Below are 24,148 nucleotides of genomic sequence, written 5' to 3'. Positions count from 1 at the left end.
CCCAAGCACTGTGTACATGTTGTAATAGTCAAAAGCCCATCCCTGTATTCTGATCAGATATGACAAAAACAAATGAGGATTTAATAGCTAAATCCAGTCTGTACTTGCCAACATCCCTGAAAATATTGCCAATTCATTTGTCAAGGGTTTTGGCAGGGGAATGTTGGAACACCATAAACACAGCTGGAATATTCTTAAACAAGCAGAAAGTTACCTTAAATGGCAGTGAAGATTTGCCTACAGTTTGTGGGGGCTGGGGGGGGAATGAAATAAACTCCTTTACTGTCTCTGGGTTACAGATATTCAACTGCCACAGTGCACAAAACCCTGTACCTAAATAGCCCAGGCTGACTGTGGGATTGTGGGTAAGTGAGAGCGTGTGTATTTTAGGAAATCAACATGCTAGGGTGATGCTGTCGCTTAAGTACATTTGGCTTAGAAACTTCAGGCTCTGCTTCTGAGAGCAAACACCTCATTTGAATTGCCACACGTGGGCCCATGGCATCCTGCTCCTCTCCTCCATGAAGGCTCTACAGCAGGCCTGGAGAGGCTGAGCAGCCGCTGCAGAAGGTGCTGAGCATCCTAACGTTGCTTGAAAGCATCTCAGTGTTTTCCAAGTTAGAGAGGATGGCGGAATGGGTTACTTCCCCAAAGGGAGAAACGCATACTGAGATACGGCCACGCTGCCTCGAGCCAGGAAGAGTCCTCGGATCTTCGAGAGGCTCCAGGTGCTTGGCAGGTGTTAGGTGCTTTCCACATGGACAGTTGTGACAACTTCTTGAGGGGATCTGCCCTGGAACACGGGCTGGGGCCGGTGAGTAAGATGGGATTTTAAAAATATATTTTTTTCTTGCCAAAAGGTAGATCACGACTTAAAAAAAAAAAGGCAGTGATTCTAACTGGAAGTATAGCACGGCTTGATGGGCACAGCTGTGGGTCAGGGCAGTGTGCCCCTCTGACACGGCGGGGGTACTGGGTCAGCCAGTCTGGTGAAACCTCAGTGTAACGCCTTTTAGAGAGGACCTGAAACTACTGATGGGGCAGGAAGAAAAGATATCAGAAATCCGCAAGAGCCAGCTAGACTTGCTGCCTCCTTTGTCTTCATCCTCCTAGGTGAACTGGGCAAAAGCAGCGAAAGAAAAGTGAACCGCTCAGCTGTACCTCTCCTTCACCACGATCCAAGAGTTTGATTTTAAAGCTTCTCACAGAAGAGGGTATAACCTGGTTTTGTGTTGGAAGGTACTGGGCAGAGCAGCCAAGCTTTGGTTTCACTTAATTTTTATTTATTTTTGAACAGCTGAGCCAGCAATAGACACTGAGAACAGAAATGCTGAATGCCCTTTATCTGCAGTGCCACTAATGGGAGACACTTATTCCTATTTGATTGAAAACTGCAATTCTTTAATGAAAGCAAAATGGTAGCATGAAAGTGAATTGTGCTTTTAACAAATACACTGATTCAGGAGCAGGCCCCTGTAGCCAGGAGTCCCTGGGTCCTGCTAATTGAAAAACGTACTCTTGTCTGTCTTTAATTCTCAGAATAAATGGTTATAAATGAGTTGTTTTTTTTTTTTTTTGCAATAGGGAATTCTCATCAGTTCACCAGAAATTACTTTTCTGCTGTTTAAAAAAAAAAAATGATGGGGAGGGAAAAGTTTTCTCCTCTTTCCACTGAGCCAGCATTTGCATAAAATATTGATGAGAGCGCTCCCCGTCACCTGTTGCAGGAACAGGCTGCTTCTGGTGTCAAGTGCTGGTTAATCAACCGAATGGCAGATCAAATTAGCTAAGTTCTCTTGTTAAGTACTGTGTGTCCTGCTCTTTCCCATGGAGGTTCTGGCTGCTTTAAAACCTGATCTGCAGAAATAACTGATGTATGCTCAAGGAGCTCTGAACGCTGCAGGCGGCAATGCTGTTCATTACCGTCCCCAGTGGACAGACAGAGAAAGTGCGCCAGAGTCACTGCCTAGATCGGCCAGGCCAGCAGAGGGGGAGCAGAAATCAAGCACACATACTGCTCACCCGGGGTCTCTCCACTAACCCATGCAGATGGTATGCTCAGGCGAAAAGCCACCACACCAGTAACGAACGACCCCCTGCAAGAGAAGCAGGGCAGGTGTATTTACCGCTGTCATTTACAAACGGGGAAACCTCAGGACAGAGGTAAGAAAATAAAATGACTAAAGTTCTATTTCATTTCAGTAGAAGTTGTGGGATTGGAACTTGGGGGTCATTGGCCCCTAAGCCATTATATATTTCATTATGATTAATTTAATTTGTGCCGTGTCTCCCTATCCTGGAGAATGAAAATTCCAATGGTAACACTGAAGTGTGACTGAGAATAACAACAGGAGATAATAGGGATTCTAATGACTAAATTGGCACCAGAAAAGGAATTACAAAAATATGATCACATCTTTCTACATATTTTATTCTTAATTTAGCTACACTGTCTTTTCCCACGGTATTCTATCTCCTGGTTTGTCTGCTTAAGTGGAGATACATATGATGAAGAATTGGACCACCAGGTGTGATCAGAAGGTTGGCTGGTTTGAGCCCCTAGGAGGACATGCTAGTATCCCTTCGCTGGTGAGGCTGTTGAGGAGCCAGAGGTGATGCGGTCTATCACAGCGATGGATGGCTTTGCTTGCCCCTGACGATGGCACAGGTGAAAAGCTGCAGAGGCGCCCCGGATACTGGATCTGCTATTCCAGGATCACACTCAATACAAGGACTAGTTCAGCTTTTAGAGAATCACATCTTCTAAGTGAGTGTTACATAACAAAATTTCAGAATTGTTAGAGAATGCATAAACTGTGATTTCCATGCCACCTTTTTTTTTTTTTTTAAACCACCTTCAGAAGAAAACACATGAATCAAAAGCTTGGCGTGGTTCCACCTCCTCCTAGTTTTCCTGTAGACTACCTCCATACTGGCGCTCTGGAGGCGGCTGTAGGTGGGAACTTTTGTTCTGTCGGTCTTCCATTCTACCAGCTGACATCATTAAGCTTTATGTCTAAAAATCAAAAGAGCGAATGTTCTTCCTCACGTGGTGCTGAAGTCAGGTTAAACTAGTGAGAAGGGTGAAGACTAGTGCTTTCGTCCTCATGAGCCAATCTTTTCTTTCAACATGGGGTTTGGGGTGCCAGTGCGGGCCCAGAGCCAGAGATTGAGAATGAAATCAAGTTCCTCATTTGCCCCACAGAAACTGCACTGGTAACTTCAGTAATGAGAGAATGCAAACCTCTCCATGTTGCTAAAAATATGGATTTCTTGTAAGAAGTGAAAAGCAGGCTGGGCGCGGTGGCTCATGCCTGTAATCCCAGCACTTTGGGAGGCCGAGGCGGGTGGATCACGAGGTCAGGAGATGGAGACCATCCTGGCCAACGTGGTGAAACCCCGTGTCTACTAAAATACAAAAATTAGCCTGGCGTGGTGGCGTGTGCCTGTCGTCCCAGCTCCTTGGGAGGCTGAGGCAGGGAAATAGCTCGAACCCGGAAGGCGGAGGCTGCAGTGAGCTGAGATTGCGCCACTGCACTCTGGCCTGGCGACAGAGCAAAAAGAAGTGAAGAAACATATTGTATATATACATTTCCACCTCGGACTGATTCAGGGAACTGCAGTCAGATGAATGTCAACCTCCAGCATCAGCCTTTATGAGTGTTTTCAGGAAGGAGGTGTGCAGCATTGTCAAGGGAGAGGCAAACAGGAAAGACAACAGTGATTTCTAACTATTTGGTAAATACCGGCTTATTGTCAAGGCTCTGAGCTACAGCTTTTGTTTCTATCACAGTGGCAAAGAAGAGCCTACAATCGTCTTCAGGGTAAAGTCACTTTTCTGTCACTTAAAGAGTTCCCCTGGCTCAGGACTCCAGGAGTTTTATTCTTTGAAATAAAACTCTAATACCCCAAGACAGGCCCAGTTACCCTACGTCCCTATCTGCTCTGCACTACATGTGAACACTGACGCGCTTTTTTCCTGGTTTGTGTCACTGTACTCTTAACATTTCTTTCAGGCACAGGCAGGAAGCCCGAGGACTAAGAGGAACACAACAAATATCTTTTCTCATTTTCTACCTCTCCTTCTTGCACCTCCCCCCACCAAATCCACTTCGGTTTGAGATTGAAAAGGATGCCTAGCAGTAGGGCGGCCTGTTGGCTGCACACCTGACAGTGATAACTTGAGCTAATATGGTGGCACCAAGGCCTTCTGAATGGGAGAAACCAAAGGTGATCATTTCAGCTATGGTGAAAAGTTCAGGTTGGATAACTTTATCACATGGAATGTATTACAGGGTGACCTCTTGCCGTGTGCGATGCCTACATCTGTCTCGACTGTGACACAGAGCTCCAATTAGCACTGAAGGGGAGAGGCTTTCCAGACAGCACACTCACCTCGACTCAGCCCATCGGGTCCCCGGAGGATCCGGCATTCTTCTATCTGGCCAAATGGAGAGAACATCACCCTGATGTCGTTTTCATTACATTTCTTCGAAACCATTCCTATGAACAATTTTCTATCTTCCACAGCTAGGAGATAAAAGTAAGGAATGAGCAAAGGCCATTTCATCTTTTTTTCTTGTAATCAATGCTTCATTACCCCATCAAACCGGGCCCCAGCCATGTGAGACCAGGCACGTGTCCCAAGGCCAACTCTGCAGATGTCCAGCCGTCCTCCTCCCTCCATGTGCCCACCCTGCCACTCCCTCCCACCTGGCGCTTCCTGAACCCATTCCCCCGTGCGCTTGTGCTTACTAACAAAATGTTTTAATATGACATGGAATACTGTTATTTTCTCCTATTCAGAAATTAACGGTAATGTGCTAAAATTCCAAAGTACTTGTATAACTGTTCAACACTGCCATTCCCTGGGGATACTTCTGGATACAGATTTCATTCTGGGTTTTTTGTAGATGTTCTTTTAACCTGAATGACAGGGACAGGGAAAGGCCAGGAGAGGAAAGACAACAGGGGCAGCTGGAGCGAAACAGCGCCTGAAACTTTGCACAAAGCATTCGAGGGAAGAAAACATTTTTCTGTTTCAAAAAGCTTCATCCCTGCTGATCTAGACAAGAATAAGAGATCAGAGATTCTCCCGGCTCTGGGGAGCTAGGAAAGTACCTCCTTCCCGCGACATTGGTGATACAGTGCCAACCAGGCCCCGCACCTACTTCTAAGCAGCCAGCTTAGTTACGGCTGAACAGGAAGCCGATTCTAGAGAGGAGAACGGCGCTGCTGCTGCTGGAGAAACACCTTGGACAGTCCTGAGCTTCCAGCCCTTCACAAATGATCAAGAAGGAAACAATACTGCGCTAACCACCGGAAGGCAAGATTCTCGGGGAATGAAAGTGCATTTGGGTATCATGAGTATAACACACAGATTCTAACCCGGGCACCTGATGGTGGGGAAGACAAGACACGTTGTACCTCACGGGACCCGGGAGATTTTCCTCGAAATCTCCATGCTTGTGCTCAGGACATGCGAACTACTTTCAGCCTGAAAGGCGAGGTTAAAACTGATTTCAAGACAGCATTTGGAGTCCTTTTTAGGAGAGGGGACTTTTTTTTTTTTTTTTTTTTTAGGACATCACAGACACCCATGGGGAAAAGTCCTGCTTCTTTTCCATCGTTTCATTTCAATCTATTTCTTAGGAAAAAAAAAAAATCTAGCCAGCTGCAACCAGACTGAAGGATGTCCTGGCCTAGAGGAGGGCTCTGCCTTAAGTCACTTGTGCATAAACGTTTCTTTTGAATCTTCATTATCATTTTGTCATTCCTATTTAATTGGCTTTTATTTCTCTTTTATGCCTCCCCCGGACAGGAAGTGTCTCATTTTCATTTAACCAATGAGCAGTTATCCCAGACTTACTGGAGCCAGTTCCTTCGGGATGCTAAAGCATGCATCTATGCTGCAAAGGGGCTGGGGCAGGTGTACTGGTAACAGGTGGGTTCCTCTACTGCAGTGCTGCTGACACAGTGTGGCTGCTGAGCACTTAAAGGGACTGGTGTGATCGAGGAAGTGCTTCTCTAAAACGTACTTTTAATTAAAGAGCCACACATGATTGCTCCATGGGCCAGCACAGCCCTCAAGGGCCTAGAGGAGACAGCTAAAGGCTCCTCTTCATAGAATCCCAGAGCGGAAGGAAGAGACCTAAGGGAGCTTCTGTCTATCTCCAAAAGATCTCCCAAGGTCCAGTGTGGGAGCGACCAGCCTGGCCCACAGCCTGGAGTCCCCCTCCCAGCCCAGGATTCCTTCCCCTGCTGTGTCTCCTCCAAGTTCAGAGGAGGAGAGGAGGCTTGAAGGGGTGAACAATGGCCGTGATTAGGCGATCAAGGTTCTAGGTCCAGTGCTGCCATTAGTTTGATATGTGTCCTTGGAAAACAGGCTGACCTCTGAGGACCTCCTGTTTTGTCATATGTGGAATGAAGGCTTAAACGCTCCTCTCTCCCAGAAATGGAGAGAAGGCGGCCCGTGTCATACTTGGGCTGACTGGGGTTCCTGAGGCGGGGACGGTGAGTGGGGGGTCAGAATCCCTTCCACCCAGCTCTCTCCCCACTGACAGCTCCTGCAACACCTCAGAAACTCTAGTGCATCAAAGAATACAAGTTGAAAAGCACAATTCCACGATACTTGTAAACTGTGAATTGTGCACCCAAGTGTTTGAGAAAGGCTCGCTGGGGGATGTGGAACTCAAGCTGGACGAAGGGTCTGGAGAGACCGGAGGTGGGAGAGAACGAGGTCCTAACCAGGCAAGGTGCGGAGTGTGGAGTAGTAGAGACCGGGTTTGGGTGGATGGAGGACAGCAGCCTGACCTCAGGATGGCATGTCCCATCTTCAGCCTCATGTGCAGAGAAGGAGCTCAGCAAGGAAAGCATTCGCTGGCCTGAGCCACTGCTTGTGTTCAGACTCAGAGGAGACACGGGCAACAGGCACCCCGGGATCTAATTCCCGGGAGGGAGACCGCTGAGGACCTGACCTCCTGTACGCCAATGGAAAACTTCCAATTCAAGTTCTTTTTCCTCCCTTCAGAGAAGGCAAAGTAGCACGGATCCACTGTGAACTGGTGAAGCCTGGTCAGTCATGGGCAGCACAGGCCCAACAACGAAGCCAGAGAGACACCAGATACCCTGGGCAAGGAGCTCACCTGCAGGCCATCCATACCACCTGCTGCAGGCTGTCTACACTGCCTGTGCTAACATGTGAGGATTCTGGTGGCGGAGGCCCCATGGAAATGTGGCATTCCCGTGAATGCGAAGGGGAGAGATCGGACAGGAAGGGGAGAGATGAGATGGAAAGGGGGTAGAATAGGGAGAAGTATCACCAGGACTCCTTCCCTCTCATCTCCGAGACTCCTACCCCCAGCAAACTATGGCTGGCATTTTTGTGAGTAAAAATAAAATTCCTGTTATGTTTCTTTTTACCCTGAACAATCTGGTTTTAGTTCTTCTAAACAAAAGCAAATGAAAAATTCCCACCAAGTCCTTGGTTTCACGGGTAAACCAATAATTATGGTATTTAGCTACAACAATTTGTAGGTTTTGAGCTTCAGGGGGATGCCACAGTAAATTAAACACGCAGCTCCTGGGTAAGCTTAAAAATGATTTTTTTCCTAAGACGAATATGAAGAAAATGGAAACTACTCATGAAGAAATGCTGACTTCCTAGCCATCACTCAGGGTCAACTCAGCCAGGCAGCAAGAAGGAAGATAACTCCCACTTCTAAAAATAGCAAGTATTAGCCAAGAAAAAAAATGGAAACCTCCGTCACTATGTTATCAAAACGTTAACTTCCATCTGTGTGTGTGGTGTGTGGGCGCGCTTGTGCGTGTGCCCAGAAGTGCTGGGCTTTGGGAATCTCTTACCAGCCAATGTTGCTCTGTGGTTTCAACAGTTGGGCTGTGTTTGCTTTAAAGGCAAAATGGGGAATAGTGAGCATGCCCAGCTTTCTTCTGAGTTGTTATTTTTTTTGGTTTTCCAGGGACAAGTTAGTCATACAATTCACCCCCCAAATTCCCATTCTGAGGGTCCCCAACGGCTCTGTAAACATTCTACAAGAACACAGTTATTTTGAGTTCACTTAACTTTTTATCAACTTTTGATGACCATCTTGGTGAGTTTTTCCTGAGTATCCATGGGCACTAAGTATCTCACTTATTTTTTCAACCTACAGGAAGGTCAGTTGTTTAAATGAAATGTACTGTGTTCACAGTATTCTGCTAGGTGCTTTAAGGAATTAAAAAAACAAAAACAAAACAAAACAAAAACACTTAAAAAGGTCCCTGCCCTCTAGGGGCAAAGTCACTTTCCATGACAGACACTGAATAAACGCAGGGAAATGCTTTTACACATGAAGTGCTGGACAGGTGGGGTCCCCCCCCCGCCGATTAGTAATGATGACCACAGAATCAAAAGGGGTTCCACACCAGCAGCCATTTGAAGTCTACCTTCCATGATACGATGAGAATGGGTTAATACTTTAAATACATGGGGTGACTTTTTTAAGTTAGGGGAATAGAAACTTCATTAAAAAAAAAAATCCCTAATTGTAAGTCTGTGCTAACACCCGGGTGTACAATCTGTCAAAGTCGCACCTGGATTTGGGGCTGCCTGAATTAATTAACAACTTTTCAATGTGTTAGTGCTAACATATGGCATTTAATTACTGCCTCCAAATCTGTGAGTCTCTCCACTTTGAATTTCAAAATTATTTCTTCATCTTCCAGTGAATCAGAAAGTGACTGGATGGAGCCACTCCATGATCCCTATTTTTAATGGAGGCTTTGCAGGTCTGCACCCTCTGCTGACAATATTTAGTTATCTCGACTCCTGCTAGCTCTGAACTTGACACATGGACACTGGAGGTTTTGGAGGCCTTGAGAGAGACACACACACAGCAGGCTTAAGTGACACTTCTGGGTTCTAGGCGTCAAGGACCCCCAGCAAATTGTGAGGTTGGAGGGTAAAAGCGGGATGGATGGATTTACGCTCTGTATATAGAGTAAAGACAACAAACAACTCCCCTTGTGGCAAGAGGCAAAGACATCAGAGTGAGCACAGCTCCAGCCTCTGAGACCCAGAACCAGAACGAAAGCAGCTTCTGTCTGTATCACTCGCTGCCAGCCTAACTTCAGCAACTGCTTGTGACTTTCAGTACTGCACAGCTGGTACCTCGTTGGGCACAGCAACAGAGGAGCAAAAGCTGGATGGCACAGAGAATGAAAGACAGTAAGTACGTTTCTGCTTGTTTATGACGGTGCGTGCAATCCACACCTCCTCAAATACCCTGCCTGTCCCACCATTCGACTTTCTGCAATGGAAAAATAACAAAAAAGGCGGATTCTGTTGAAAGGTGGGTGGTTTCCTCAGTGTGCTCCTCTTAGCAGCCCCAGGAGTTTTTGCTTCTCCAGAGTGGGATTATTTTCCTTCTGGACAACCTGGCCCTGTGGGAGCACGTGGACAGGAAACACAATGCCGCGAGCTTCCATCGGTGTGCCAGAGGCTGCAGCTTAAAACAGAGCCAGCTAAAGGGCAGGTTATAAGAAGCCATGGAGACTCGGGAAGTCTGCTCAGTGAAATCCCAAAGTGCGGGGCTGATCTGAGCGCAACCTAACGTTTCGGGGCTCACCCTAGAGGTTTCCTCTCTCAGAATCGCTCGATGGGCAAAAGCTGCCAAGGGTGACTGCTTTTCTGGAGTTCACCTGTCCATCACGAATTAATCCATGATTAGCAGCTCCTTCTTGCTCAGCAAATATAAAGTTTTAGAAATCTGAACACAGTGATAATGAAGACAGTAAGTGTCTAACTGTGATGAGCCCTTTGTGCTATCCATAAATGTCAGCAAACTCAATAAAAGTGCAATTAGAGCTCGTTATACTTCTTTCAAAACTATAGGAGCTATTTAGAGCAACTGAGCCAAAGCAATCTTTGTGCTCTTTGAGCTTTAGAAGCTATGCTTACCTGTCAAAAATGCCATGTGGAATGAGAAAAGGCTTGCAGCTTTTATCACTCGCTTTAGAAAACTACATATTCCTCCTGATTCCTCAGTGAGGTCCAAAGAGAACCTTGAAACTGTTCATGTCTGTGCAAGGTGAGGTTCCATTTGGGCCTCTAGAAAGAAAAGCCCTTTAAAAGCAGCCTTCAGCACATTTATATTTTTGGACTTTTCTTACTGAAAATTCAGAAAATGAAGGTCAATCCACAAAGCAAAGGGAGAACTGGCTCAACTAGAAGGCTTGGGGGTTTTCATTTGTACATACAGAGCTATGCTTCGGTATGAACAGCCCAGGCCTGGACAGGCCAGCCTCTGCCGCTCAGAATGTACTGAAAAGGCTGCCTCGGTGAGTGGAATCACAGTGTTAACTTAGCAGAACTTAGCACACTGGATACTATGTGCTGGGTGCTATGCTGAGCTCTTTACAGATGTTAGCTTATGTAAACCTCAAATAACCTTGTAAGACGGGCCTTACAAGTGTTCAGATGACACCACTGTAGCCCCCTCTCACAGCTGAAGAGACACGGATGCTGACTAAGGTTAAATAACTTGCCCGAGGACAAAACCAACAAGCGTGGAGTCAGGGGTCAAATCCAGGCTTCTCCAAACAGTTCGTAACCGCTACCCTAGGCTGATGCTTGAAAAACAGCATTTTCACATAACCGTCTCATCCTAAAGTAACGGTGCCCGGTCCTCCTTGGCTTCCGTGATCATGCAACACTGGGTGTGCCCATGACAGTTTTATTATGTGCTGTGATTCTAGACCCAAAGCAAACATGATTCTCAGGGACCAGGGTGGACGCTGGACAGAAAGAGCAACAAAACACTCTGCAAACTCCTGGCAGCTGCCTGTAGAAAGGGTTCTCTGAGGCAGATGAATACCTGCACAGCAGAAAACGCAAAAGAAAAATACCCCTTTGTGTTTCAGTACCGGGATTTTTCAAGTCCAATGTTTTCAGTTCAGCTCTCTAATTTGTCAAGTTTCTATAACCACAACCAAAGGTTCAGAAATGAGACAAAACCTTTTCCACAGACTTTTACTCCATGGTCCTTGTCCTGACACTGTTTAGAGTATTACGGAGCCAAAGGCAGGGGACATTTCTCGGTGGCCACACTCTCTGAGATGACCTGCACCAACAGGATTCACCCCAAAATACAAGGGTCATCCCTCCTGTCTCCCACCAAGGAAGTCAGACTCCAAGCACACGCCTCCGGAGCACAAGCGCTGAAAGGAGCCCGCCCGGGGGAAGTGGTCGCCTTCCCAGGCCGGCACGCTCCGTGGAGAGCCCGCAGAGGCCAGGAGACCACCTCGGGGTGTAAACAGGAATCAGCATTTCATAGGAGCATTCAATCATTACAGAGACTGTTACAAACATCTTATTGGAGTCTTGGGCTGGGGGGAAGCCAACTTAGGTGAGACAGTTACCATTAATTACATTTTTACAAATGTGGAGATTCAGGTTCAGTGTTTCAGTGACTTCTGGATACTAAAATCAGTAGATTGAATGTCAGTTCCACAAGGTCTGAGGCACAGTCTCTTGGGGTCTTTTATTCTTCCTTTTCCTATTCAGTGCTGCAGCCCCAGCCCCTAGCAACGTGCCTGGCACATGGTAACTGATGAATGAACAACTGGTGGCTGCAGGAGCAGCACAGCTCGCTCAAGGGGCCACAGAGCAGCAGCGGATTTGACAACTTCTGGTGCTAAGTGTCATGTTTGTGATAAAGCAGTAGAGAAAATAAAGAATTAACCCTAAGTAAAGTGCAGGGCTGAGGAGACGACAGTGGTTAAAGCACCGAAGTCCCCTCCTAGAGAGAGAAAAGCTATTTTTAAATTTTCTTTATTTATATATCTATGTTGCCTAGGCTGGCCTTGAACTCCTGGGCTCAAGGGATCCTCCTGCCTCAGCCTCCTGAGCAGCTTCGACTACAGGTGTGGGCCAGTGCGTTCTGCTGAGAGCTGAGAGAAGAAAGCTCCGACAAGCCGGGTGCTGGCAGCACCATGCCATGACTTGGAATTTTCTTCAAAACTTTCTAGTCTGTGGAGAAGCCAGAAAATGGAATGCACTACAATTAGCAAAAAATACCTTGTGGAGAGATTTAGAACCCAATCATAATTTCCATTTGCAGATATGCAGATCTCTAAGTGCATGGCTTCTGCCCTGATTACTAATTAATGAGGTGCAAAACTGCCTGTTGGAAGGAAACAGTGCTGATTATGTCAGTCTTATGGGACAGAGCCGCTCTCCAGTCTAGGATGGTAGAAGATTCTTTTAACATACATTTCAGTAAATTAAAAGAACAAAACAGGGACAGAAGGTTCGTAGAAATGAAACAAAAACTTAAAAAGGGAAATGTGGCTATCAACTCTCTCGTGTCTCGAAGAGGCAAAACCCAATTATTTATGGACCTCATCAAATGCAGATTTTTGCACCAAGTGTACGTTGATTTAATCAGCAGATGGAACTCTGAATTCGGATGCAAACGCATCAGTGCAATTTACAGAAGAGTACAATAAGGCAGTCTCCAAGTCCAAAAAACACATGCAAAAGGTAAAAAAACAAAAACCAGCCCCACTCCCCACTCACAGAAAGATAGCCTAATTCTTCATGGGCAACTCCCTTCCTGCGGATGTCCTCTGGATCTCCAGGAGATGCCCCTGTATTGCTTTGTTGGAGGAGACAGGAGCCAAATGCTACAGGGTCCCTGTACAGGACAAGTCCCAAACAGAAGGACACAGAAAGCCACTGCTTGTAACATACATCTTTACGCCAGAGATCAACGGGACAGGAGAGAGGAGAGTGGAGAGTGCATTCCTTCAGGTCACAGAGAAGGTTCCTGGCGCAGCGCTATCTGCCTTCTAGAGAGAAAAGCAGCCGGGCCAGCTTCTCCCGCCCCCAACTGACTTTGTAATTTAAAGCAGCAGATATTATTAAACAAGACAGTTGGTTACCACCTACCGTTTGACTTTTCACTATCTGCAGGTTTCATCTGAATGGGATGATGCATCTAAAAACACAAAAGTGAGAAAGTAAAGGCAGATTGAACAACTGTAAAAATACAGAAATCTGAAGCAATTTGATTACTGATACTGTTTTAAGGGCACATAAGTAACAATAAGACTTCTCCCAGGTAATATTAACTATGTTAAAAAGCAAGCCTGTGTTTTCTGTTCAGGAATCAAACCCTTTTAAGTCACGGGACCCTGTAACACAGAACATATTTAAAAGCTTGGGCTCTGCTGTCAGACCTCAGTTTGAAACCTGGTTCTGCCACTCAATATGGTTTCTGCCTCTATGTTATAGGCAATTCTGCTTCTGCCGTTTATTACAGCTATGCAGTCTCAACCAAGTGTCTTAACTTCTCTGAGCTTCGGTCTCCTCATCTGTGAGATGGAGATAACACCTGAATTGTAAGGCTGTCAGAATTAAACGAGAAAATACATGTAAAGTGCTTCATAAGTAGAGGCTAAGACATGTTGAAAATAACTTAGCTATTGTTATTGTATCATTATAAAGATTATTATAAAATTAAATCATGCAGGATTTTCTGGCCAGCCTATGTTTGTCACATAGGTTTTTCTTAGGTCTCATGAGTAATTTGAAGAGCTAGCAGTTGACTGACTTCAGTGCCAGTATATAATTTTTATTAAATGCTAATACAAATACAGAATAGGAACACAGAACCACTGAAGAATGGAATGATGGAAGGAAGGATGGAGAGGAGGAGGGCGGAAGGGAGGGCGACGCGCACCTTCCCATCATGTCCAGTACATGACCAGAGTGGAAAGGACTTGAGACAGCAGGGCCGAGGTCCTGAGCTACAGCAGACCCGGGGGTCCCATGGCTTTTCATAAAGTGCCCATCACACCCGCTGCCCCGTCTGCAGAGCGTGCTCCAAGCACAGAATGCCGCCACCATTTCCAATTAGAATCCATTCCCCAAACCACCTCCAAAGGTCCTCCTGCTTTACATTTCATTGCACTCCAAGGAACACAGAAGCCACAGGGTGGATGGAATCACTGGCTGTGCAAATGCTTTTATTATAACGGGTCCCATTCTCTCTGAACCTTTCATTTCCCCAGTGGACTTCCATCGCTTGCAAGCCACAGCTCTGGGTTTTATCTAATTTAAATGAAAGGGAAATGGCACTTGGCTCTGCTACTTTCATCATGGGAAATTATTATCAGGCAGTCAGGATCACGTGCACCTAATGCCGGCCCGGGTCTTCAGAACAGAGGAGGAGGGAGAAGAAAGAGGCTAAGGGAGCTGCCTCTTCAAAAGCAGGACAAGTCACCTGTGGAAAGCCATGAGTTGGGCTGAGGAATGTGACCTCTATCCTACAGTAATGGAGAGAAGGACTAGTAACATGCCAGGGGGAGATGGGCAGAGTCTGTGAGCAAGTGATCCTCCCAGCATGCATCTGTCTGGTTGTCCAACAAGTATGGAGCAAACAGCTACTGTCTGTCAGGCTCTAGGCCAAACACCGGGAACAAAGGCCAGTGAAGAAGGTCCTCCCTTCAGGTGCTCAGTGTGGCGGGAGTGGGACGGCGGGCGGAGAATGGCGGGGGTGGGATGGCGGGAGAGATGCTGAGCCCTCAGCCAGTAAGCACCCTGGCAGGCGCGTGGGGAGAGGCAGGACAGAGCCCACAGGAGTCCAGGGATGTCGGACTTAATCCTGCCTGGTGAGGAAAGCCAAGGCGGCATCTGGGCTGAGTCCTTGGACGTGCCAGCAGCAAAAGGGGACTGCCATGTGAAACCCATGGGGCAGCCCTGCAGTGACCCAGTAAGCGGGAGGGTGACAGTTCCCTCTCACAGGGAGCTCCCAGTGTGAGCATGGAGGACCATGGGAAGGGCTGTGAAGGTGGGCAACGCCCAGCTCTCAGAGGGTCTTGCAAGCTAAGGAACTGAAATTTTGTCTGAAAGTATGTGGTCAGGTACAGAAGAAGAAACAAAGGCAACAAGATCAAAATTCTTGAAAAGCCATTTTGGCTGCAGTGTGGAGGATGGACTATAGAAGAGAGACACAGGCAGGGAGGACAGTTAAGAGGCTGCTGCCGCAGGCCAGGGAAAACTGGTAGAGGCTGAACTCCATGGCGACTGGCTGGTCGTGGGCATGATGGAGAAGGGGAACTCCAGGTCTGTACAACCAGGTGACGGTGGGATGATTGCCCGAATGGGGAAAACACGAGCAAAGAGTTTTAGAGGCGGCTGAAGAGCGCAGGTCTGGACATGCTAAGGTTGATGTGACTGTGGGGTGCAGACAGAAGTTGTAATCATGGGGCTCAGGCTCGAGAGACGGGCCAGGGCCACACAGAATGTTCCTCAGCGTGGCAGTGAAGCCACAGGTATGCGCAAGGCTGTCAGCGAGGGAAAGAAGGGTGCAAAGAGCTGAGAGCCGAGGACAGAACTGCAGAGAATACCAGGAAAGAGGAGTCCAAGGAGGGCAGAGCAAGGGGCAGGAGGAGCTGCTGGAGCAACTGGTCCCATGGCAGCCACGAGAAGAGAGGAGTTTCCAGAATGAGGGAGTGGCCGGCCACAGCAAACACTGTGAGAGGCCAAAGAATTTGGATTTGGCAATAAAAAATTCTTCAGGGGATTTATCAGAGCAGGTTCTGTGGAGCGGCAGAGAACACCTGGTCATGGGAAGTGGAGGGGAAAGGAGGAGGATAACAGCGGATATGGTGAATGAGGTCTTCTTCTATTTTGAGATCACCGGCAAAGGGGGTTCAACAGGAAGCTCAGTGGAGGATGCGGGCCACCCATCTGTCCTTTCAAGACAGGAAAGACTTGTACAGGTTTTTCTGCTGAGAAGAGTCCGATGAGATTCATAGGTTCAAGATACGGGACAGACGAGGTGAGTGCACCTACATTATGCATGGGACACAAAAATGAAACGAACATGGCTCCTGCCCGCAGGGAGCGTGCAGTCCATCATGGGCGTTGATACGCGTCCACATAAAAAACAGGGACAAACAGAAGAGGAGCGCAAATAGAGCACTGTGAGCATTCAGATGCATCTGTGAAATGTGTGGACGATGGGAGGTGGAAATTCGGGAGCAGCAAAAACAGAACCCCTGTACTCTAAAGCTGTAAAGGACCCTGGAAGTCATGCAGTCAGTGCTCTCGGATGACAGGTATGAAGGGAATAAGTGACTGCATAGACACAGGTGGTTAACGGCAGAGCTGGGATCACACAAATCTAATATCTCTACTCTTAATCTGGTGATGCCTCCCCTAAACCACACTGCTTCTCCATAAACTGTCCCATGTGGGACTTGGCCATAGGAGCCTTCGATTAAGAATGGGATGCTTCACTCACTGAAGGGGGCAGACACACACTCGTTGGAAGGCACCTGCGATATCCCCTTAGGGGGAAGTAATCTTCCCTTCCCCCTAACTCCTGTAGGACCTGATCTCTGTAGCTGCATGACTCGTATGACACCAAGACTGCACGCTTAGCATTCGTGCAGCTGCTCAGAGAATTGGCTTGTGCTGTCCTAAGACTCTGCAGAAGGCTCAGCGAAGCAGCAGCAGTAATAACTCAGCTACTGCCACTGCACACCTGAACTTCGTTTTGTTCTTTCCTGGGCTCAGCAGGGGAAAAATCAACTTTGCAGAGCTGTGGATGGTCAGACCATGGTGAATTCTGAATAGATGGTCACCCCACTTCAGGTATGTTCTGAAGATAAGCTAGATAATGTATGCAAAGCATTGTGACCTTCTTAGAGAAAGGTGTTCAATCAGGACTGTATTAATAATGGCTCATTACCATGAACAGTTCATTTGAGTTACAGATTTCTGATCACATACAAGATGTAAATGTCAAGGAAGACAAAAAAAAATGGGTGGGAGGAGTCATTCTCGTAATACTGTTTCACTTCCTCAAAATCTTGTGACTCCTAGAACTTCGGGAGATTTCTTGAGTAGTGAAGTTATTATAAAAGAGTAGACATTCTAGTTGAAAGTTTTAAAGTATAAGGATGGAAAAAGAATTCTTCCCCTGTAACAGAAATGGTTTCAATGATTTGACCCAGTATGACTGCTCATCTATTCACGTGTTCGTTTGCACCAGACACTCCATGTTAGACGCTGGGAAGAGGAGGATGAGAAGGGGTTCTCATGGTGATGGAGCTTGCAGTGTGGTAGAAGGGACAGATACAGCAACTACTTCCTGCAGCGTGATAAGAGGCATGCTAAGAGCTGTAGGGTGTGAACTCAAAGAGACACCAGGCACAGATGGAGGAAGGACACGCTGGGGAAGGCGTCTCACATGAAGCTATGTCTGCGTTCATTCTCAAAGGATCCTCATGTTAACCAGAAGATATGGAAAGGACATTTCAGGGAAAAGAACAATTTATTTGGAGGCACAGAATAAGAGAAAATAGGCCCTACTGTTGATCAAGAACAATGATATGATAACCTAACCAATACAGGAAGCAACGGAAGCTGTCTTTTTTTGTTTGTTGAGACGGAGTCTCACTCTGTCGCCCAGGCTGGAGTGCAGTGGCGCGATCTCAGCTCACTGCAAGCTCCGCCTCCTGAGTTCAAGCCATTCTCCTGTCTCAGCCTCCGAAGTAGCTGGGACTACAGGTGCCCGCCACCACGCCCGGCTATTTTTTTTTTTTTGTATTTTTAGTAGAGATGGGGGTTCACCGTGTTAGCCAGGATGGTCTCAATCTCCTGACCTCATGATCCTCCAGCCTTGGCTTCCCAAAGTACTGGGATTACAGGCGTGAGCCACGGTGCCCGGCCAATGGAAGTTGTTAAAAAGAACATTCACCGAAAACAAGACACCTAAAGCACAAGACTAACAGTGAGGAATATGTTCATGGGCTGGACAATTTCAAGTAAAAAGAAAACAATGCCCATCTACTCACTCCTTAATTAAAACCACCCTAGATGCCGGGACAGGCAGCTGGCGGTCACACCCTCAGCACCCTTCTCAAGAGCTAATGATGAAATCGGTGGGGTAGAACCACTGCTTCTCAACTGCTTCCCCATGACTAGGGACCCTGGCCCTCCCCGCTGCCAGAGTTAGATGGGGCTGGAGGCAGGATCTCATGTTGTGCCCTGCACATGCCTGCAGGTCCCAGCAGACAGCAGGAGACCAGGGGAAAGCCCAGGTGAGGTGCTGGTCACTAATTCAATCTACCTACTGTGTGGCTAGGGTCAGGGTTGAGGCTAGTTCCCAGGGGCTACCTCCTTCCTCTGTCTACAAGGGAGCACACGATCTTCCAGAATTTTCGCAAGGAGTCTCTGAAGAGATGTGTGCTAATTAAACTGAGGCTGCATCTCCAGCCGCACAGAATGGGAAGTTTTAATTCAGGAGTATTTTTTAGACACAGTATGGGCTGTGTCTAAAAAAATCTTCAGTGGTCTGTGCTGTCATGAGCTGTCTATACTGTCCAATGAGTCTAACAATTTTACAGACACCAGCCTCTGACTTTACAGAGTGCTTGTCCTGAGTCATGATGAAAGAATTAATAGGTCTATTACGTCTCTTCATCTCAGCTGCACTTGCAGCAAGCTTGGAAGATGATAGATCTCCGGTCCTCTCACGCAAGGCTGCAGCATGCTTGCAGGGAAACGGCAGAAGCATGAGTTTTGGAAATAGATCCTGTTGACGGGAGTAAATGGGACTTCACACGTTTCTTCAAGTTCGCATTGCTCTCAAGAAAGGCTTCTAAACCCACTCATTTGAAGATTTCCTTGACAGCACATGAATTTTTAGAAGGTTTTTTTTTTTTTTTCCCAGAATAACACGTTGCCTAAAGCCTCACGTTAAAGTACTGGTTAATGTCTTGGTCTCTATTTAACCCTATTTGTTTAAAAACCAGTGAAACATAGCAAAAGGGGAAATTTCAAGGGCTCCTTCCCTTCCTTCCTCCCAGGGAGAAGGAACTAGAGTTAAGTGTGGTCCTCAGACGGCATCTGCTGAAGCTCTGTTGCTCCTGTGTACTAAGAGTCGGCGTCCTGTGCACAGTGAAGGTGGAGCCCGTGGAGAGGAGCATCTCGGTACACGGAGGTATGGTCCCTCAGGGGTCTGCTTGGGCTTTCAGTGAGCTGGAGGTTCTTGAGGACAGGCCCGTCTCATTGTCCCTTCTACCTCAAAGCTAAGCTTCTGCACCCATGACTGCACACGGTGGCTCGGTTCTTACCCAGCACCAGTTGCCACCGACGCCTCCATCCCTGTCGCCCTGGTAGGAGCCATCTGTTGGTGGCAGACCACACACTCCCAGCATCAGGAGTCCCGCTTCGTCCCACCTCCTGGGGATAAGCGGCTCGTGGTCCTCCCACCTCTTCTCCCTCCCTACACACACAGGGTCCCGGAGTTCAGTGGTCCACGCTGGTCTTCACCCTGGCTGGCCCGTGACTGGGCCTGATGCCCCTCACTCCTGAGTAAGCTGACCTTCGATTCTTCACACAAGGGCCCAGCTGTGACTCACGAAAATGAAAATGAGAGTACGACTTTGGAGCAAAGCCATTTCTCAAGTCTGAGGGGTAAGTGCATGCACAGAGCGCTGCACACAGCTCTGCCAACAGCTGTCACCACCTGGTGCCGCCGCGAAGCTGGCCACGGAGCAGCCGCACGCAGCAGCCACGCTCTCCGGAGTCGCTGCTACGGACACAGTCTCACGGGGCTCTCTGAAGCCCTCTGCCTTGTGGGTCTCTGCTGCAGAAAGGGAGGGTTCTGAGCCAGCACAGGCCTAGTCTGGAGACAGAGTCCTGGGGGAAGGAAGCGTCTGTGGGCAGGGGGCACAGCTGGTTCCTCACACACGGGAGAACTCATGTTGGAACTTGTTTAACCCCAGCCATCACCAATTGATGAGTTAACCACCTTTAACGTGAGATTCAATAAAACATGCCATTTTTAACCTGAAATGGGTTTTTACAGAGTCACTGTTACGCATCTCATTATTAAACCCATCCTGACCCCTCGAGAGAGCAGCCGTGCTAGCACATATTATAAGCCTATTGCCCATAAAATATTTAAAAGTAGAGAAAGGGATGGAAAGAAGTGGATTCGCGAAAGAGCTATGTGCCAAGTGAGAAAATGAAAATCTTCTGGCCAGTAAAGACCCACTGGTATTTTTCTTTCATTCCATGACAACACAAAAATCATCCATGGAGAATACTCGTGTCTCGCTTGTATATTAACTATGAAATGCCAAAGGCACCTGTACTTTCTGAATTTTTCTCTAAAAAAATTTGGGAATGCTAAAAACACGTTTTAAAAGATTTGCCACCAATGGGAGGCCCATCATCCCCTCAAATGAAAGAGAGCGTGCCCCGCCACGAGACCTTCTATTACATAGGAAGGCGCCCCCAAGCCACACAGGTTTGCCTGTCTCCCTCATGAGTGACCCTAATTCCAGTCACTGTTCTATTATGCTCCTGATAGCAGAGATGGGAAATAATCAAAAATAGCTTTAGGGATGGTGACTTAGTTAACATCAATGACCACTAAACAAGAACCTTCACATTAAAAAAAGAAAAAAATAAAGTAACACTATGGTAAACTTGCTAAGATATCTTTAATAGAAGGACATCTCTGAAAGAATACAGATGACAAAAATAATCTGTCAGATCAATAACAAGCAGCTGGCCCAGCAGGGTGGCTCACGCCTGTAATCCCAGCACTTTGGGAGGCCGAGGTGGGTGGATCACTTCAGGTCAGGAGGTTGAGACCAGCCTGGCTAATATGGCAAAACTCCATCTCTACTAAAAATACAAAAATTAGCTGGGCACGGTGGCGTGCACCTGTAATCCCAGCTACTTGGGAGGCTGAGGCAGGAGAATCGCTTGAACCTGGGAGGAAGAGGTTGTAGTGAGCTGAAATTGGGCCACTGCACTCCAGCCTGGGTAAAAGAGCAAGACCCTGTTTCAAAAAATAAATAACAAGCAGTTTTTATCACTGGGACAAAAACTGCATCTGGAGGTCATAACTATTCCTGATAAGTGGAATGGAGCCTTTAGATAATTGCTGTTAACACAGAGGATGCCTTCCCCCCTTCACCTTAATTCTTGAAGCACCTTTACTCTACAGACTCTTTATGCATGGTAATTAACTGAATTCTGACAACAGCCCCAGAAATCGGTACCTATGAGGAACCAAGGCAGAGAGAGGCTAAATAACCTGGCCGAGTCAGACAGCAAGCAGGCGGCAAAGCAGGGATTTGAACCCAGGTCTGTCCGGTGGGAGCGCAAGCCCGAGGCTTCTACCCCATGCTGCCTCTCATGTGCATCCACACGGTTGTGGTGCAAGCAAGTTTGGGGTTTCTAAGAATCTGCAACATTACCGTAATTTCCCTTTTCCACACTACACATGAAGATTGCCTCAATTTACAGGCTTCTTTCCAACGAGAAACTCATACTTTATATGTGCGTGTCATTAACCTGTGTGTTTTCATATACACATACAATGTTTTAACAATTGGCTCAAGAACAAAAATTATTGTTTGGGTTTTATGAAAAGGGCAGGAAAGAAAGCTTAAAAACATGCAATGAAAATAAAAAAATACATAGCTTTAGAGTCAGGCCAGGAAAGTATAGCCCCGGCCAATTTGCCATTCGACTAACAAGGATGGAGTTAAATCTCTGTTCGAATCCAGAGGTTCAAAACTCAACACAGTGGATTAGACTCTGAGGTGTCTTTCACAGGGCCAGCTGTCTGAAATGTTCTACACAGATGCTGAGAAGCAAACTGAAGAGAAACAAGATTAGGATCAGTCCTTCTGTGAGAGGAAATAGTTGTGAATCACTGACATTAATCATCTTACATTTTGTGGTGTATTCACCAACTGATACTGCAATAAATACACTGGAATCTATAAAACCAATCAAAGCAAAGACCACTCATTGTTGAGTGAGCCAACATTCATGTCCAAAGGCCCTACTATGTGGCTTTGTGTTAACTGCCTGGATTATGCAAGGTCTATTTATCTGATTCGGAAATTTGGGAAAACACTGTTACCCTCTGAAGATGCCAATTCCATGATGGAGGCAGAATACATGGCATTTACCTAACCTCTGAGTATCAGCGCTATTTCAAGTTATTCTTTTATGTATCACGATTAACACATTAGGCATACAGCAAACTTCTTCTTTTTTTTTTTTTTTGAGATGGAGTTTCTCTCTCAAAAACTCTATGTTGCCCAGGTTGGAGTGCAATGGCGCGATCTTGGCTCACTGCAACCTCTGCCTCTCGAGTTCTAGTGATTCTCCTGCCTCAGTCTCCTGAGTAGCTGGGATTACAGGCACCCACCACCACACCTGGCTAAGTTTTTGTCTTTTTAGTAGAGACGGGGTTTCACCATGTTGGCCAGGTTGGTCTCGAACTCCTCACCTAAGATGATTCACCCGCCTCGGCCTCCCAAAGTGCTGGGATTACAGGCACGAGCCACTGTGCCTGGTCAGAAAACTTCCAGTCACCATTTGCTGACATGGTTTTATAAAAGTGATCTAAGCCAGAAAAAAAAAAAAAAAGCAGATTTGAGTTTGATAACAATAAAGAAACATAAGTGATCCTTCTCTCATATCCCCTTCTTCCAACCAGGGGAAAAAAACTACAGTGGAAATAAATTACAACTTTTTCCTGATAGCCATGATATGTGTGACACGCTTAAAACACTGAAGGCACAGTAAGTGCCCACTGCAGTTGTCATCGTCCTCGTCTTCATTATTAGTTTGCATCGCATAGGAGCTTCCCTGAGGGGAAGGAGAAAAGGTCCCAACTGAAAGCTAAGAGAACACACTGGAAAGAATGGCCTTTCTTGGTCACCTGGGATATATACAGCTAGCAGTGCTCAACTCCATATGCTAATAATCCAGCGATGGAGAAAAACTACAGACCCCAGTATCTGATTTGGGCTTATCAGGCTCCAATTGAGCCTTTGTGCTGTAAAGTTACCACCTACTTACATTTCCATTGAAATCGTACACCAAACGGGGAAAAACCAGCAATATCGCCATTCAGTTCTGGCAAAAAATAAAATAAAATAAAATAAAATAAAATATTGCAGGAAAACTAGATGACTCTGGGTGGAATTCTGTGAGGGAATGTGGAGTCTGTTATGGTGATGAAGTCATCATTTCTGACAGATGACTCTAATCGGCTGTCAGACAGCATTCCACATCCCCATCAGTAACTTGGCATCCTACTCAGCCTATGTTACCTTCTGTATATAAAACACATACCAAACCAGAGAAGGTACAGCCTAGCATTTATTACACTCATTAGCTGTGATTAGGTTCTGTGTTTTCATCCTAAATAACACAAGCTTTCATTTTCCTTTATTTAATCTTAAAATTAGAAGAAAAATGGATGCCTTAAAATAGGAGGCATGGACCATGAATGAAAAATAACGGCTATGATCAAAGCGTGGGTGTGCCGCCTTCAGAAGCACTGCTACTCAAAAATATGGCAATCTTTTCTTAGCTTAATTTTTCTTAGAAACATTTTCACTATATTAGTGATAAAGATGAATAAACTGATGCCGTTTTTTAACCTTCCCATTAAATGTGGCACCCAACCAGCTATTATCTCAGTAGAAGGTATTGTTGTCACTGTGTTTAGCAATGTCATTGTGAACAGGAAATTTCTTTGATAATACTGTAGTTCTTCCCTCTATGCCACTGCACCTTTGTGATATAAGAAACAACGAATCCAGTCAGTTGAGCTCCCAAATAAATGCAAAGCAAAGCTAGCTTTATTTAAAAGTTTATACCTAGGTTTGTCTAGAGTCCTCTGCTTACATCTATATGTTTTAATAACAAAAAACTAGAGGGTATAAAACAATTTTGAAAATGGAGATAAATGGAAAGATTCAACGTAAGAAGAGCCTTGTAGGATTATAGTACTGCTAAGGCTGCACGATGACAGCTACAATTACAGCGAAAGACCACGAGAATTGTGTGCGACACTCAGATCACAATCACTACTGATTAATGAGCTCAAATTAAGAGAAAGGTAGGTAATAATTTTCCCTTATCACTAAGTGGGAAGTATACTGACATCTTCTCAGCCATGATTCCTTTCTGACTTGTGGAACTGTCTTCTGAAGTCAGTGATGGACACTCCAATACCCATTCTTCCAGATGTTCTCCAGATCTTACCCAGGCGCTAAATTAGACAAGCTGCCTAACTGAGCAATGCAA

General features: G+C 46.3%; 1 protein-coding gene and 1 long non-coding RNA gene across 51 annotated transcripts in view; one reads left to right on the top strand and one right to left on the bottom strand.

Moving 5' to 3' along the window:
• The window catches only part of CELF2 (CUGBP Elav-like family member 2), an 866,142-nt gene that overhangs the window by 74,095 nt on the left and 767,899 nt on the right, over nucleotides 1–24,148 (bottom strand). For all 50 annotated transcript variants that reach the window (XM_074000974.1, XM_045361822.3, XM_045361824.3 and 47 more), the window contains 2 exons: nucleotides 12,950–12,998; nucleotides 4,396–4,530 (listed from right to left, as the gene is read on the bottom strand). In XM_074000974.1, the coding sequence (XP_073857075.1) occupies nucleotides 4,396–4,530; nucleotides 12,950–12,998 (184 nt within the window). The remainder of the gene's footprint in view (nucleotides 1–4,395; nucleotides 4,531–12,949; nucleotides 12,999–24,148) is intronic.
• On the top strand, nucleotides 413–19,868 carry LOC141407647 (uncharacterized). Its single transcript, XR_012417452.1, has 2 exons — nucleotides 413–19,016; nucleotides 19,314–19,868. It is a non-coding gene; the product is annotated as an uncharacterized lncRNA (long non-coding RNA).

This window comes from Macaca fascicularis, chromosome 9 (assembly GCF_037993035.2).
Source record: "Macaca fascicularis isolate 582-1 chromosome 9, T2T-MFA8v1.1".
NCBI lineage: Eukaryota > Metazoa > Chordata > Mammalia > Primates > Cercopithecidae > Macaca > Macaca fascicularis.
The sequence above is the reverse complement of the archived record's forward strand: the minus strand, read 5'-3'. Positions and strand labels throughout refer to the sequence as shown.